The following is a 17,235-nucleotide window of genomic DNA, read 5'->3' as shown; positions in this document are numbered from 1 at the left end:
TGCCCACAGACTGTTTACTGCAGGATTTACAACAGTGCCTCTTACAGACCTCAGCAGAATACTTAGCAGGGCATGCTGTCCCACGGTGAATTAGCTCAGCCTTGGTATGATGTGCCTCCAGAGCCGATGAGTCCTTATTTCCTGTGTCCCTGGTTTCATTCATCTCTGTCCCGTGCCATGCCAGGTTATCTGTGGGAGTGACTCCGGAAGAGAAAAATACGTAGAGAAAACTCCCTGTAAGATACAGAGGGTGACTGACAAGTAGGTGAGCTCAGGCATGGTGCAGCTTTTAGAGATTTTAATTGTTGATCTGATGGCTGCAGAGTGACCCATGTACCTGTGTTTCTGGTATTTTCTTGATTAGAGATGCACAGGAAGCAGTTGGGAGGGCTTTGTAGGAGTACTTGCCTGGGTTCGGAAAGAAGCAGGCTCGGGAGTCCACACTTCTACTGTGGGAATCTAGAAAAGGAAGACAGGAAACCATTAGAGTGGATGTCAGTGGAACTGAAAACAGGGAGACCAATAGGAAATTAACCACACTAAAGGGCAGCTCTCTGAGCATCAGTGAGATTCCTAAGCCATAGAGAGGATAATTATGGAAGAAATATCTTTATATCAGAAACCAGATCTGTGTCACTCCATCTTGTGCATGAACAGCTTAGATGTGATGAGTTTAGTCACTGTACAATTCGCTACCACACCCCTAAAAGCAATGCCTGTTAAACTCACAGCGGAGGAACAGGACATCTGGGCAGATGCCTGTCCATCCACTCAGGAACTGAGTAAATACTGCCGCCCCACAGAGCCGGGTCTGTGGTGGAGTGCTGAGTGTGGCTGTGCTGTGGCCTCGGGCAAAGTTGTGTTTGGGACTGCACTTTTGTCAAACTGTTCTAAAGAGAGTATCTAAAACTAAAAACAAACGACCTTATTGAATAAAGATGTGTCTTTAATGATGTCTTCATCCCAAGCTGTAGTGCCACAGTCACTGTTAGAGTTTTACCACACAGGAGAGTAGCCCCACAGCAGCTGCTGGGTCTGCAGATGCAGGGCAGGCGCTGCACCTTCACGTGAGGTCTGGATGGTCAAGGGGCAGCCTCTGCGTCACAGCCGGTCTGTGTGTTGTGCAGGGTTCTGTGGTCTCTGCAAACTGTCTAGACCGGAACTCAGGAGGTCACAGATGCATGTTGTGTTGAGACAGGGCATGAGTTTGAATCCAGACGTGTCTCTTTCTACAGCTGCATCTTCTCATTGTCAGATTGTTGTAGCCGGGATGTTCAAGTTTTCTGCCAAGCTTCTCTTTCATTCTCAGTAAAGTGTTGTGAAGCGGTTGCTCCTAACAAGTGTGCCAGTCTGTGAGTGACAACAGCTTTAGAGCTACAGAAGTAGAGAATTTCCATAGTGACTAAAAGGACTTAGCTATTAGAGCCGAAGAGCTAAGTCAGGCTAAAAAGTACACCTCTGTCCCGCGTGTGTCCCTGCCAGTGATGCTGTCCCGCCTTCTCCCAACTCTGTCAGTGTGTCCCTGCCAGTGATGCTGTCCCGCCTTCTCCCAACTCTGTCAGTGTGTCCCTGCCAGTGATGCTGCCATCTCCCAGCTTGTACTAGCCCCGTTTGTGACCCAAGGGAGCAGGTTGCCCGCGTCTCCTTCAACAGCACCTGCCATTTGCTGGATTAGATTAGAATGTGGACTTCCTTATGTGCACGTGAGGTGCTGGTGAGGATGTGGATGTCTTGGAGTCTGGGCTTCTGTTTCTGCAATGTTGATCTGTATTTTAAAAAAATTTAGACTTATTTATTCTTATTTTATATGTATGAGTGTTTTGTCTAGATCTGTATGTCTGTGCATCGTGTGCATGCCTGGTGCCCACAGAGGTCAGAAGTAGGCATCAGATCCCCTGGAACTAGAGTTATGGATGGTTTTGAGGTGTGTGTGTGTGCGTGTGTGTGTGCGTGTGTGTGTGAGGATTGGCTGTTCTGTCTCTTTGCTGAAACACTTTTCTCAGAGTGCCAGGTTGTGTGGGCTGTGTTGATAATTTCAGATGCTTGAGGAATGCTGCCGAGAGGAAGGAGCTTACCCAGAGGGTTATGTTTAGGACACAGACCCACAGCAGCATGGCTTTGTGCAAGAACACTTTCTCTGAGAATACTACTTGTAATAGAGCTGAGTTGAACTTGGGACAACTGTATGTTTGAGAGACACAGTTTAGTTACGTTAATGTTAGTATTCTGTGCACTCACACATCATTCCATTGTTACACATGTATAATTAAGACTGTTTTAAGTATATATAAGATATGTCTATCAATCTAGCACACCATTGCACAATTCTTTTTTTTTTTTTTTCCCCGGGGCTGGGGACCGAACCCAGGACCTTGCGCTTCCTAGGCAAGCACTATACCACTGAGCCAAATCCCCAACCTTTTTTTTTTCCTTTTTCCATTGCACAATTCTTGATCTTTTGGATTTATAGAGTATTCTTTTTGTTCCAAAGGACTCAGTTTCTTAAGATGTTTTCAGAAATTAAGACTATCAGGGTAGTTTTATCCTAGGACCCCAAACACTGTGATGTGAGGGGAATCGTCTCATGTTGCCTTCTTTGGCCTATGTTGTCTGATCTCAGGTCTAGGAGGAGCAGGGACATGACCTGTCCTGTTGCCCTGTGACACAGCATTACTGGACTTAGCCTCAAGGCCTTTTACTTATCTGTGGAGGAGATAACCACTGGATGCTGCCAGGTGGCAGGCACCGGTTAGGCGATGGGGCAGGTGCCGTCAGGCCTATGCTTTTTGTTTAGATGGAGGGACCTATGTAGGCACGGGACGCTAGTGCAGCGGGAGGAGTCTGAGGAGGCAGAGACACAGGGCTCTGGATGATGTGCATGGTCCTTTAACAGTTTACTCTTCCAAGTCCCAGTTGTGTCTCCCACCAAATGTGCTCATGTCTGCTGCCCCCTTTCCTAGACTACAATTTACTTCTTCAAGCTGGCCAGGGTGTCTTTTGATTAGCCTCATTTTTAAGTGTGCCCCTTCCAGTGTTTGCCTCCATTAAAGTTAAATAGGCCCGACTTTCAGCCTGTTGCAATCCCTTGGCTCCTCCTTGTGTATTTTCTCCCTGGACAAATAGATTGCCCCACTTTTCCATGTTCCTGTTGCAGTACGTTCCCAGACCCTTGGACAGAGGTCTGAAGTGCAGACACCCAGATCTTCCCAAGACCCTCTGGTCCTCAGACCTGTAGCTCTCGCCTGTTGACATCCTGGGTACCGCTTTGCTCACACTTGCCTGTGATAGCTCAGGACTTTCTTCCCAGCCTCCTCTGCCACTTTCCAGCCACCAAGTCTTGAAGTGCGATCAGCTTTCTCTGGCTCTTTTTTTGTGGAGGTATATAGGATTTTCATTTTGTTAGTTGTTCTGGGAACAAGATTGAAATATGGATGATGGAATCCTGTCTAATCTGAAGTCTGTACCCATTCTCTCTCCCTATCTTCAAATGTTCTGTTTTCCATGTTTGGTCTGGTTCTCCTCCATCATTCATACTGAGTCTGCAGTCACTTATGATGGTGCTTTATAGAAATGAGACCCTACAACTAACAACTCCTGCATAACCTTCACACAGACCTTAGGTGAAAGTTAGGCCTCCTGGTTGGGCTTCCCCAGCCTGCCTTGACTTGGCCCCTGCCCGCCTCTCTTGCTGCTCATGGCTTCTTCCCCTGCAGAGCCATTGCCACCTCGGTGTTCTGTGGTTCTGGCCCCGCTGTTGCTGTCTTGCAGGTCTGAAGCACATTCAGGGCAGCGTGCACCGATCATCACTTTCCATCGTCTGCCCCTCTTCTCACCGTTCGTTTCTGCCTTCCTTTAAAGTTCTCTGCTTTCCTCTGGGTTTATCTAGGTCTCTTTTACGTGGGCTCTTTTGTGCCTCAATTCATGCTTGTAGCACTGGTCCACCCTGTGCACCACTTTCATTTATGTATCTTTTTCTTTTACATTTTGAAATAGTAGCCTCAGCTGCCCAGGAAGTTACTATGTAGAGCGGGCCAGCCTTGAACTCAGATTAAAGATGCACACTGCACACCTGGCAGGTCTTAGTTTTGATAGAGAGACACACTCTTAGCTTAAGGTGGCTGGAACCCGCCATGTAGCCCCAGGCTGGCCTGGAGCTCAAGGTTGTCCTTCCAGCCTCTTAAGTGTGGGTTATAGGCAGGGGCCACTATGCCCAGCTCTGTGTAGTAGATTTTGATGTTTTCTGTGTCTTTTTCCAACAAGCCTTAGATTCCTCAAATGGCCAAGCATACTCACTGAATAATAATAACAGGAAGAGACAGTAAGTGTGCTAGATGACCTCAGATGATCTGAAGGTGTGTACACCTGCAGCATCTGCTGCCCCTGCCCCTGCCCCTGCCCCTGCCCCCGCTCCCTCCCACCGAGCACACCTGCGGATTTCTGGCAGGTGCTTGGCTGACCTGACAGAGTGTGGTGCCTTTGTGTTGTAGAAGGTTTAGACTGTTGGTAAGGCGTGGGCATGCTGTATTCTCAGGCTGTACTTCCGGGGTGATATCACAATGCTACATTTTAAGCAGCATCAAACCTCGGCTTCATCTGCTATAAAAGTATAAACTGAATAAAATAGTAGTTTTTACAACTGTCTTGCTTTGAGGCCATTTCTCTCAGAAATGGAATCAGGCTTCCCAGGCAGCTAGCTGATTAGGCATGCACCGACAGGCAGGGGGTGGCTGCCATGTCTGTTAGCATTGTGCGAGAGTGTGGGATGCCATTCTCACCTGTGGATGGTAGATGCTGTGTGGTAGACTCACTCCAGCTTCTAGGCGTACCCCACTCAGGCGTATCTGTGGAGGGCACAGGCAGGGAAAGTCTATACAGCAACTGAAGAAATACTGTGTTTTCTAAGCAGATGCCAACAGGGCCCTGAAGTGAGATACAATAGTAGACTATAGTTTTAGGAGAATTAATTTTCACCTGAATTTAACAAAGTCAAACCGTCAAACCACAATTTCAAGGAAACTTCAGATTCAAACCCGAGAAACAGGATAAATAATTCACGATGGATTTGAATGGCCTGGCCTGAACTTGGGCCTGTGGACCCAGGGCTTCTGTGTTTACCATCTCTTTAGCAGTGTCTTTGTGGCCTTGGGCAGGTTCTTCACAAAAACAAAAACCACACAATCAAATCCAGGAGACAAAGGAAGGTGCTCAGGTCTGAGAAGAGCCTCTGAGTGGCTGTTTCCCTCTCTCCTGAGCTGTCCTTTGTAGATCCCAGTTCTCGGTCCTTTGTCCTCTGCCTCTGCTGTCTTTCTATCAAGTTTCCTTCTGACACACATGTCCTGTGGAAGCAGGTGTCAGGAAGTGGTAGGTGCCTAGGCCTAGGATTTGAAGAATCACACAAAAGCTGTTTCTGTGATGGGAGTATTGTTCACTGAGTACTCACCCCACAACAGAGGTACCATTGTGGAACAGCCATTGACATCTGGTGTTGGGAGTAGAGAAATTGTCAGTGGTTGGTTAGGTGGGATAGTCACTCCCTGGGTAACTTACTGGGAAATAACCTACATTGTCTTGTTTTAGGGTATGAGGCATTGGGGATTTGGACAAATGACTTGTAAACAAAGAAAAAATGTAAGAAAGACTACTTTTAGAATATTTTTAGGTTAATAACAAAATTGAGAGGCAAGTAGAGATAGTGCCCTCTTGGCGTCGCCATCCATACACACCGTAGCTTCCACTGGTATCAGCCTGACAGAAACCACATTCGTCCCTGGCCCAAGAACAGAAGTTAACTGAAAGGCAGTAGCGTCACAGTGTATGCAGCTCCTGTGTGGACTGGATTCCTGAGGTGATCAGTTGCAAAGATGGCGGTGGACTTTGGCCCGTGCATTCAGAGCTCTCCACCCGTGTGCTCTTGGCTGTGCTCCTTGGCCTGTGGAGATATAAATGACCTGTGCTGCCCCCCATGCAGACAGAAATGAGGACTAGAATCTTCAAGTTATGCTCTGTTTACAGAGCTGGCAACTTGAGAAGACAGGTTAGCCACCTCCAGAGCTGTCTGGATCTCATCTTCGGCCAGGTGGTTATAGGGCTTGTGCCTCTGATCGGGGCACTTCGTAGTCTATATCTTAAGAATACATTTGTGCTTTACAGTGTAGGAAGGGTGCACACACACACATGCACACACACACACATGCACACACACGCACATACACACCAGATCTGTTCTAAGTTGATTGCTCTAAATGTCATCCCAAGGACTAATTCAGGGGATGCAAGGCCTGGTAACCTTGGTATTTATCCCCACTGTACCCAGGCTACAGGGAGAGCCGAGAAGGAGAAAAACCAGCACTGTGGATCTCCAAGGTAAGATGGACAGCCAATCAGGACAGACTGACTGCCTTTGTCTCTCCTCTTTAGCTAAGGAGCCAGGGGCCAGCATCTCTTCAAAGGAACATGCTCAGTGCCCTTGCATTCTTCCTGGGTCCCTGACTAAAAGTTCCACTATTTCCTGACAGCACTTTGAGCTGCTTCTAACACATGGGCCTTTGGGAAGTGTTCAAAGACCAAACTATCACATACACTTTATAACAAGTTACCTACGGAGTCTCAGTCTGCACAGCCTCCTAGCTGTAGTCAGTTGTAGGCGGCCAACTGCTCAGACCGTGTTCTGTCATGTATGCCACCTGATGGCATTCTCGGGACCTGTTCCTGCTCTGAGGGCTTCTTGAAATATGGATCTGTGCTAATGTGGTGAGTTTTTAATAAAAACAAAACCAAAAAATGGTTTCTTGTATTTTAAAAAAAGTATGTGTGTGTGTGGGTCTGTGTGGATGTGTGTGTAAGCGCAGGGCCTGCAGAGCCTAAGAAGGTGTGGGACCCCTGGAGCTGGAGTTACAGGTGGGTGTGAGCGGTACTGTGGTTGCTGGGAACGAAGTCCTGGCTTCCAAAGAGAAGCAGTGCTAGGCCATCTGTAGCCTCTAAAGAATGAACTTTAACCTCTCTTCACTTGTTAAGATTCACTTTGGCTCTTGTCTGCAGGGTTCATCTTTGTTCAAATGGGATGCCTTGAGGCCTCCACTGTGCTGTCTATCCTTCAGGCTGTCTGTCCTCATTGCCTTCAGAGTCAGTGCCTCCACCCCACTCTCTGCCCTCAGGGTCACCACTGGACTCCCTGTGTGCAGCCCTTTGGGTGGACTGTCCTTTACTTTGTGACACACGTGGGACTTTCCTCATCTCACGGCCTTTGTTTGTTTATCCTCGTGGCCTCTGAATGGTGTCTTAGTGTTTCTGGTGCCCACTTTCTTGGGCACTTTCTGTGTGAGCATTTTTATTCCTTTGGAGCCTCATTGCTGAGTTGCCTATGGAGAAGGAAGACAGTTTTGTGAGAGACTGACCAGTGTCTTCCAAAGGAGCTGTGGCCCTTTACGTCTCCCCCAGCTGTACAGAAAGTCACGTGCTGTGTCTTTACCACCCAGCTCCACCCCAGAGAGAATTTTAGTTGACACACAGTGATGGCACAGAGGCATGGAATGCAGCGTCGTATTTCAGTGCATGTGTGCTGTGTGTGTGCAGCCAGCAGGGCAATCGGTCTACTCCCACTTGAAATGTTTATTAGTTCGTGGTGCTTTAAAACTGTGCTAATGTAGTTGTTCTGAACTGTACAACTATTAGATGTGAGCCCTACCCACCCCCATGTCCAGCCTCCTAGCCCTGCTCTGCAGGTGAAACTTACAAGGTCATTTATTTGCCTTTAGCTCCTGCTGGGAGAATGCATAGTGTTTGTCTTTCTGTGTCTGGCTGGCTTCATGGTGGCTAAGATGCTTACCTACAGCTTCCAGGCAAGCCCGTAGTGCATTTTCTGGCCTCCCTGGACTCTGCACATGCATATGTACATATAGGCAAAAAACTGGTGCACACAAAATAAATAAATAAATAAAATCTAGAAAAAGATTGGCATTAACACAAACCGAGTTGCAGTTGACATTTTTGAGACTTGATTTAGAAGATGGTTTTAGCATCATTCTATTGATTGATTGATTGATTGCTCTTGGTAAATTTGTTCTAAAAATTATCTTAAAAATTATAAAAAATTCCATTTTTTCTAACTATGGTTAAAAGATGAATTTCTGTTAAGATGAATACATTTTTGAGATTCAACATTGTAGGTGGACTAATACCACAGTGATGGGTGGGTCTTATGTATAGAAGCTGAGTGTGTTATCACCTCAAGGAGGTGTCTCTCTCTCTCTCTCTCTCTCTCTCTCTCTCTCTCTCTCTCTCTCCTTTCTCCCCCTCCCTCCCTCTCTCCTTTCTTTTGACTCTAGATTGGCCTTGAATTTGCAATCTACCTGCCCTAGTTTCCTAAGTGTTTGCAAATACATTTTCCAAGCACAAAGACACATTTCTCCCAATATGGCAACATTATGATTGTTAGCCTTTCTTGGAGGATACATTACTCTGGAAACATTGGCTTTACTTTTAGCCATTTGTTACCATTCAAATTATTACGGTCTAAAGAAATCCTGGTGGTGGCAGAGCATGTTAAGTTCTCAGTGGTATGAAGTGTTGGTGGGCGTGTGTGTGACACAGGATGTTACGGCCGGTGCCCTGGCCTGGACAGGAGCTTGCATCTTCGCAGTCAACCCTTTAATTAATATTGCGTGGATTTTGTTAAACTTGTCTCAGAGTGTATTTTCCTTGGGAAATGTTTGGACTTTAAGTGCCCAGGAGAGAAGCCCTTTGCAGCATGCACTGTGTGTGACTGTGTAAGTTGTGTGACTCTCACTATTCATAGACTGAACAGACAACTTAAACCTTAAACTTGAGCCTACTCAGAGGAAGGCTCTTCTAGTAGGGTCAGCCTTCTGTTAAAAGGAAAGCCCACCACACAGGCCTGGGGGACATCCCTTGGCTGTGCTGCTGCTTCTGCCCGTGGTTCAGCTGTTGGAAAGGCAGTGACCTTGGGTGCTTTTCTGTGTATGACTGCTTACTCCAGGGTTCAGTGTGTTCTGGTAGCTCGCCCGTCGCCTGCCTCTGGCTTCACTCTCCCCCTTATGCTGACTGAGGCAGTATTTCTTCAGTCTCTCATCTCTGGGCTTTGATGCATATGTTCTGAAGGTGGCCACCGTGACTTTGGGTAGCAGCAGATGGTAAACCTTCATGCCGCCACCAGCTATACTGATGCTAAGTTGGGGAGTTCACATTTGATGAAGAATCAGAAGTGCATATGAAAGCTTTCACTGCCTAAACACCTTCTAATTAAAAGATTAGCATACGAAAACCTTTGCAGCTGCCTGGGCATTTGAAGGAAATGAAAATTCGTTGTTTTCTTAGAAATGCAGATATTTATCTGTCAGTGCAGTTCCCCATTGCCATTGCCTCCTAACAGCTCTTCCTCACTTGTCCCAGTGTGATTTTGGCAGTAGTCGGGCAGTAGCTAGGTGATTAGGACTGAAGGAGGGACCTTTGGAAGCCACAGATGCTTGCACACCTTAAATTTAGGTACTCTGAACTTGAGTGTGTGTGTGTGTGTGTGTGTGTGTGTGTGTGTGTGTGTGCGCGTGTGCGTGTGTGTGTCAGAGAGAGAGAGAGAGAGAGAGAGAATATGCTATCATCACATGGTTCTGGTAGATTTGATCTGCTGTTTTCTATCTTGGAAACTATTAGATATTTCTGGGTTAAATTGGTGCTTAAAGAACTCAGCCTGTCCCAAGATTACCCTTCTTTGTGTGATGGAGCAGGTACATGTTACTCCAGTTCACAGGCAGGACTCTGTGACACGTTAAACTGAAAGTTCTAACACAGAGAAAATTTGGTTCCATCCAAGGAAATTTAAAAATATTGTGCATAAATCCTAGAAGCCTGTTGCATTTGCTACCAAAGCAGCTTTTTAAGAGTAGGAGGCGAGACTGTTTTGAGGCAAGCTGAGTATCCAGGGGCAGGACTTTTAAAACTTTCCTTCTGAGCAGAGAACGTCTGGGAGACCAAAGGTAGACTGACGGCTTGTGAGAGTAGGTATGGGGCTGCTCAAACATTGGAACACGTTTGTGTTTTGTGGGTATGCAAACTGGCATCAACAGAGCCCATGAACAGGGCATGGACCTGGATGCATCTGGGATCACAGACTTTGGACTGCAGCGTAAACCACAGATCTTAGAGAACTGTTCCTGATCTGTGCTGTTGCCGGAATCTGTGTGGAAGCCTACGGAATCCGTGTGGAGGTCTACGCATGCTCCCTAGGGCTGGAGGGAATTCTTGGAGAGCGCTGAAGGATGTTGGGTGTTGCCTTCCACTGTAGATGATGGCCAGCAGGGATCTTCGAGGGGAGGGACTCAGCTCGTGTTTGACCACACCCTGTGAATATATGCTCAATGCCAAGTAGAGTTGTCCTTGTGTGGGTGACAAGGTGTAGGTGACAAGGTGTAGGGAAGGACTGGGAAACGAGTATGGTAGGGGGTCTATGCTGGGAAATCCCCAAAGAATCAATAAAAGTGTTGTGTTGGGAAAAAAAAAGAAAGTGAAGTGCGGTGGGCTTAGATGAGATCTGGGGAGCCTGTGCTCACCCACACATCACTGGGGCAGTGGAGGGCCGTTTGCTGCACACAGCCGTGCCTGCAGAGTGGTGATGTTTTAATGCTCCCAACAGAAATGACTTAAGCATTGTAACTGTAGTCAAGTCCAGTGCGGCCTGTTCTGAGGAGAGAGTGAAGCATCTTTTTCTTGCCCCGACTGTAGGTAAATGGTTTGTGAGTTTTCTCCCGATTGTGTGTTGCTCTTTCCTTCTCTTTCAGTGTGTGTTTATAGTTCTGGTGGGGCAGAAGCATGGATGAGTTTGGTTAGTGACCTAAGTTGCTCTCACCCCCTCAACCATGCTCTGTATCACTGTGGGCAAAGATGGTGCAGCCCTTCCTGTCAGGCCCTACGCTGATGTAGTGTGCTGTGTATGTGTGACAAATGAAAGAGAGAAATGTGTTAATCGTGTTCCTTCAGGAAGATGTGCTGTCCACAGCAATTATTTCATGACAGTGTTAGCAACAGCACTTGTTTTATCATGAAATAAAGGATGGTTTTAGGAGCCTTTTATTGGGAAGACAATTGTATCAAATTAGTACAAATTAGAGTTTTGTCTTTATAAAGGTGAGCAGACCCATGAGCAGTTTTTAAATTGTGTTTGAGTCTACATATGAACAAATTCAGTCTGAGGGTTAAAGACGCTGTTATTTTGTCCTTTCTGCTGACAGCTTCATTACAGATCGGCCTACTGTTGGCATTAAAAACATGTCTGGCTCCTTATGATCTGTGTGCACGCGGCTATGATATTGATGCTATACCACTGTTCATTAAGGACTCACTTCAATGAGGCTGCAGTGGATAAATGTGAAGAGATACAGATGTTAAATGCAGTCGTTCTTCTTTGTGTACAGCCGCATGGCTAATAATTTCCTAGTGGCTAAAGCTCTTGTTAGCAGGAGTGCTGGCGTGTTAAGAACGGCACTATAAATAACTTTAAGAATGAAAGTTGAAGGTGCTTCTTTTAAAGACTATTGTTAACTAAACATTATTGCCAAGCAGATGGGGAGCAGTCGCCAGCCTGATGTTCCTAGGTCTAATTACATTACCACCAGCCCTGTACGGCTCAGTTGAAGAGGTGTACCCAGAGTCCAATTTATAATCATTTAGGCAACACCTGTTTGGGTGGAATTGACAGTCAAAGGGCACATTTAAAAAAAATCACATATGTTCTTGTGTTTATTACCTCAATGTGAACGTTGTCGAGCGGCAAGCAAACTTGGTGAGAGGAGAAAGCCTGGATCCACCCGCGCTTCCTGCCAGGTTTGTCCGTCCTCACCGGTCCTTTTACGCCTTCTGCTTCATGCTTCACGGCTGAGGGAGACTGGCAAGCAGAGGAAAGTGCACCCCCATTCCTGCAGGAGTATTCTGTTCTGACAGCGGAGGCTTCTGGTAAGAAAAAGAAGCTGTCCGACCTTACCTTCCATCTGCAGAAGTGTTTCCACCCCACGTAGACCTGAGTCCTTGCAAACATGGTCAGCTCTCTGGGGAGTAGCACAAAGAGTTGTAGGCGGATGTAAAAACCTGGAGATGCTAGCCTGGAGATGGAAAGCTAGGAGCACAGATGCCTCCATAGAGCCCGCCACTGTCCATCGCCTTGTGTGTGTGGAAGAGACCATTAGGTCGCCTTCAGGACTCAAGGATTACGAGAGCATTTCCATGCCTTGGAGGGTCTTTTTGTAGAGAATTGTCAGGAGCCCTGCCGGCAGTTGAAGTCTCTCTGTGTGATAGCAACCGAAGCCCGCGCCTTTCCTGAACTGGCGGTCCACTATCCTTTCATAGTTTTTCTTCCGGTATTCTTCACCTCTGAAAGGCTTCCTCGGGGCAGGATGGCTCCTGTCATTTCCTCATGCTTTCTGCAGGGTTTCCTGTCAGTCCTTCACAGGGGCTCCTTTGAGTGGGTGGGTGGCTACCCCACCTCGTGCTCCGTCTCTCACGTGCAAGTTGCTCTTTCCTTGTTATGTCCTTTTTCTGGCTGCTTTCGTTCCCACCTCCCGTGTGCCAAGTGTGTAACTAGCACACTGTTTGCACATGTGCAGGACAGGTAGGCAGTGAGAGATGTCGCACTGGAGCCAGCTGTCCAGGGACACATTTCACCCTTCTTTGCTTGGTAGTTTTTAAAGGAGGATCAGTTAACAGTTTACAGTTGTTTGCTGACCCTTGAACTTGGTTGGTTAGAGATGGGATGTTGAGAGCGCCCCATGATTGTACTTTCTGCCCTCGGTCCTGACTTTGTTTCCAAACTCCATTCGCACCTTGCCTTCTGTGTTCTTATTAAACCTGCCAGTTGTGTACTTGAAACAGAAACACCATTGCTACCCTACTGTCAGCATAGGCAACGCCAGCAGAGTTAGCTGTCTGAAGACCCTGTGCTCATTATGTTAGGATCGTGTGAGTCGGAGGCCTCTCTGGTGTGTGGAGGACCTGCCGCCATGCACACTCACACTGCTAACAGGCTGCCCTGCCTGTGCACTTAGAGGGGTGAGCTGTCTCCTTGCTGCTGGTTAGCTGAGGGCTGCTCTTTGCTTCTAAACGTTGCCTGCTTCTCTCAGGCTCCCTCTGAGCTTCTAGACGTGCCCCTTTGGTTCTTGCCTGTGCGGGTGGGTCTGCATCCTAGCCAGGTCCTTCTCAAACAGGGAAGACCCCTTTACCACATCACTGTGAAATTCATGGGGTTCAACATCACCCACCTGGACAGCCCAGGTGATCTGTAAGCTCCGCTTTCATTATTTCTGTGAAGTGCTTTCTACAGCACAGTCTGCTCACAGATTCTTGAGCGGGCTGTGAGCATCTCTGGGGACCATGACACTGTGATATTCCCATAAGGATTTTGACATCTGGTTGGGAGATGACAAATGAACAAATGAAACCAAATTGAAGAGTTTGAGATGCCGTAATAGAAGTCAGTACTATATAAATGGGAAGACAAAGGAAGAGCCATCAGTATTAATAAGAGAGACAGAGAGATTGACATGAGTTGAATATGGAGAAATGAGCAATGGTTTGAGTTACTGACTGGGGGAATATTCCAGAGAGAAGCTGCAATGATAGTGATAGCCATCGTGACCCTGAGTGAACTTTGTAAGATCATCTCAGTGTGACTGTCACACATGGTGGCCGCCCTGGTCATCTTTCATCATAGCATCGCACCCAGGGCCCTGAAGTCAGCTATGTGTGGAACCGGAGTGGTGACTGAGGGGGCTAATGCTGATTACCCATGTCGGACGTGGTAAATGCTTACACTGAGGGAGAGGAAGGAGCCAGAGGTGGTTAGGAAGGCCTAGGAGGTGCAGTTCCTTTGTTGACTTGACTGGCTTTGTAGTTGGAGAATTGAGAGAGACTTAGAGCTTGGGTTCAGGAACTCTGCAGGACATCTGGAAGGTATCTGTGTGAATAACACTGTATCACTACACAGGCTGGCTTAAATAGGGCAGGTGAGGCACTCGGGAGAGGCTGTCAGAGAGGATGACAGCAGCCTCTGTAATGCCAAAAGAACGGTGGCGGCAGACACTCATGGGCTTGCTAGCTGGCCTTTGTAGCCTATCTCTGCCTGTTTCCTTCTCCTAGGCTGTCAGGGATGGCCATTCGAGGGAGCAGTGTGTGCAGTGAAGGTCTTGCAGTCCTTATGAGTTGGTTCACTTCTTTTTTTTTTTTTTTTTGGTTCTTTTTTTTCGGAGCTGGGGACCGAACCCAGGGCCTTGCGCTTCCTAGGTAAGCGCTCTACCACTGAGCTAAATCCCCAGCCCCGTTGGTTCACTTCTTACAGACATGGGACAATGAGTGACACATCTAAACACATTTATAAAAGAAGCCTTGCCTGGTATTTTAAGAATTGACTATAGAGCTATGCAGTGTGCAGGGGAGCTGGAGGCCTGTCATGACGTCTTGGTTGTCAGCTGGGGCACTGGGGCAGGGCGGATGTTGACTATGGAGTCAGTAGGGTTTGTTGATGGTGGTACAGAGTAGAGAAGCAGTACCCGTGGACGCCTGAGACGGCACTGGAGTCTCAGTTGTGGAGACCATTAGGAGGGCTGCTTAGAGATCACAGAAGGTTAGGACCTCATCAGTTTTAATAAATTACTACCGCTTTACCGTGTGAGGGAACCACCACCGCCACCCTGTTTTGCGGTTTCCCCACTTGCAAAGCTGGCCTAGAATTGCCAGGTAGCCTAGTACCCACCGCCATCTGCACCCACTTCCAGTCTCACTGCTGCAGGTACACCGTGCCTGCCACGCGCCGCACTTTTAAGAGACATTTTAAAAATAAATCCAGGAAACACAGGGATGGTTCTATGCTGTAACAGTTTTAGAAAAGAAAATTGTAATAAAATTTATCAAGGCTGTTTGGGTCCGATGATTTAAGGTTTTTAAAACGTCTATTTAGAAATTAGAATTTTGGGAAGAAGCACAACCAGAACCTGATTCTTCGTCTCTGAAAGTAAAGAGTTAATGTTTTATTATATACTGCTAAAATTATTAATTGTATCTTTTATTTAGGTTTTACTTGTAATGGACACAAGGACAGAACAGACATTCATTTTAAAAGTAAGTAAAATTTGTATGTTTAGTGAATTTAAAAATTGACTTTCAAACATAAACATGCTTTTGAAAGAAAAATACTTTTACATGGCACTTGATATCATATGTTTTTGGTGATTGCTATTTCTGTCTTTCACAGTTGATAAACATATTGTAGCTTCCATTTAAAGAGTTTTATGTTAAGGACATATAATTTGAATGCATCCAAGAACTAAGCGTGTATTTCAGAGGTGCCGTTCTGCTTCATGAGGGTCACACGGGCCTCAGTTGAGCTGTGAGTACAGCTCCTGGTTCTGCAGATACTTGGCAGAGCTGTGTCCTGGCCTGTTCTTTGGTGCAAATTCAGTACATAGTTAAGTGAATAATTTTAGTTTTGATAATGTTTTTGGAATGGTTTGCAATAGTATGTATTCTAAATATATCCTGATTAAACATTCCCATGGCACCCAAAAGGACGCTTGCCTTGAGCACCCCTTTTCTCTTGCTGATCAGGCACAACAGGAGGTCGGTCACATTGACACGTGTGCAGACCGCCCCTCTTTATGAGCAGTCCATGCCCCCACACCCAGTGGTATTTACCTAGCTTTTTAAAACCTGGGTGCAAGACCAGGAAATACACAAATTGTGTGCTTTTGGAGGTTGTCGTTAGTATTTTGGAAAAGAATTTAAAAGTTGCTGCTTCATGCAGGGCATGCCTGGTGTCTGGAGAATGGAACTAGCTGCTGCCTTAAAAATATACACAAGGAAAATCAAACTTAGAGGTCACAGAGAAGTAACCGTGTGTCATCCTGATGACTTAGTTTGAGAGCATCGCTAATAAAAACACTGACCCACGTAATTGATTTTAATGGCAGCTTTGTGGCATCTTCTGCTGTCTGGATTCACGCCAGATGCCATCAGCGGAGCCTCTGGGGACCGAGGGGCACAGAGCAGCAGATGAGTGGCTTCTGGAGCCCCGAGTAACTCGGATAGATTAGTTTGGTTGATAAACACTGAGCACAGCAGGCTCCAAAGGCAACTGCGGGTACAACTGACCTTTTTGTTCTCTGTCAGGGTCTCAGGAAAAGCAGCGAGTGCAGCAGGAACAGGAAGACCATCATCCCCCGCTGTGTGCCTAACATGGTGTGTCTGCACACATACATCATCTCGGAGGAGTCGGTGTTTCTCGTGCTGCAGCACGCCGAAGGTGGGTTGGCCGTGGAGAGAGTCACCTGTGCAGTGATGGAGTGTCAGTGATGGCGCTTTGCTTATCTTTCCTGAGCATGGGGATTTGTCTCCTCACTCCTGCTCAGCCTCCTTGCTCTGAGTTTAGGGGAACAGGACGACCCAGGCGGCTGGCCAGCATCACTCACTGACCTGTGGGACAGACAGTCCTCATGTGTGCACGTTGCTGGGAGATTTACTGACAGAATAAGAGCTTCAGTGCGCACGGAAAGAGCGAGGCTTCATTTAGAGATTTAATTCTGCTCCCTTGTCTGCACTAAAAAGCTACACTTACGTTAGATGACTAAAAAAGCATCCCCTGCAGAATTAATTAATTGCTTCCTTCAGAGGGAACGCAGGGGTGTTTGCTTAACATTTGACATTGCCTCGTTTCTGATCTGAGTCTCATGAACACAGCCACTGGCATCCGCTTGAGTACAAAGCAGAGGCCTGGGCTCCCCTTCAGCCGCTTTGGAGAACAGGTGGCAGAAGGCACTCGCTGACTCCGTGTTGCCTGATAACACCTGAATTTAAATAAATATTCTTTTATTTAGGTGACTACAGCATGTTAATATAAATTCACATAACATGTATTGCCTTTTGGTGTTTAAACAGATGTTCTTAAAATAATGAAGAAAATATAAATTATTTTCCACTCTTCACGAAGGCGTCCTTACTTTTATATTGAAAATGAAATACTCTATTTTTCTAATAGACATAACATTTGAATTTAATACCCTTTTCTCGGGAAAAAGAGACACTGCCTTCTGGAATGGTGTCTTATGATAATGCATGCAAGGTTTTCGGTGGAGCAGTGAGGGACCAATGTTGTTCTGATGGAGCCTGCACAAGACAGTGAGGTGGAAGGAAGACCCCACACGCAGTGTTTAATAGGGAATTCAGAGGGGCTCCACGGCTCACAGG

At 46.7% G+C, this 17,235-nt stretch overlaps 1 protein-coding gene across 15 annotated transcripts in view; it reads left to right on the top strand.

Annotated features, from left to right (window-relative positions):
• The window catches only part of Rps6kc1 (ribosomal protein S6 kinase C1), a 144,172-nt gene that overhangs the window by 93,213 nt on the left and 33,724 nt on the right, over window positions 1–17,235 (top strand). For 13 of the 15 annotated variants that reach the window (XR_015635146.1, XR_015635147.1, XM_087580406.1 and 10 more), the window contains 2 exons: window positions 15,067–15,114; window positions 16,162–16,294. Coding sequence is in view for 13 of the 15 variants with exons in the window: in XM_087580406.1 (XP_087436532.1) it covers window positions 15,067–15,114; window positions 16,162–16,294 (181 nt within the window). In the remaining 2 variants the exon portion in view is untranslated. Of the gene's footprint in view, window positions 1–6,313; window positions 11,962–15,066; window positions 15,115–16,161; window positions 16,295–17,235 lie in introns of those variants that run through there. The other 2 variants (XM_087580414.1, XM_087580415.1) reach the window with 2 other exon arrangements.

Source organism: Rattus norvegicus, chromosome 13 (genome assembly GCF_021556685.1).
Source record: "Rattus norvegicus strain SHRSP/BbbUtx chromosome 13, alternate assembly SHRSP_T2T, whole genome shotgun sequence".
NCBI lineage: Eukaryota > Metazoa > Chordata > Mammalia > Rodentia > Muridae > Rattus > Rattus norvegicus.
The sequence above is the reverse complement of the archived record's forward strand: the minus strand, read 5'-3'. Positions and strand labels throughout refer to the sequence as shown.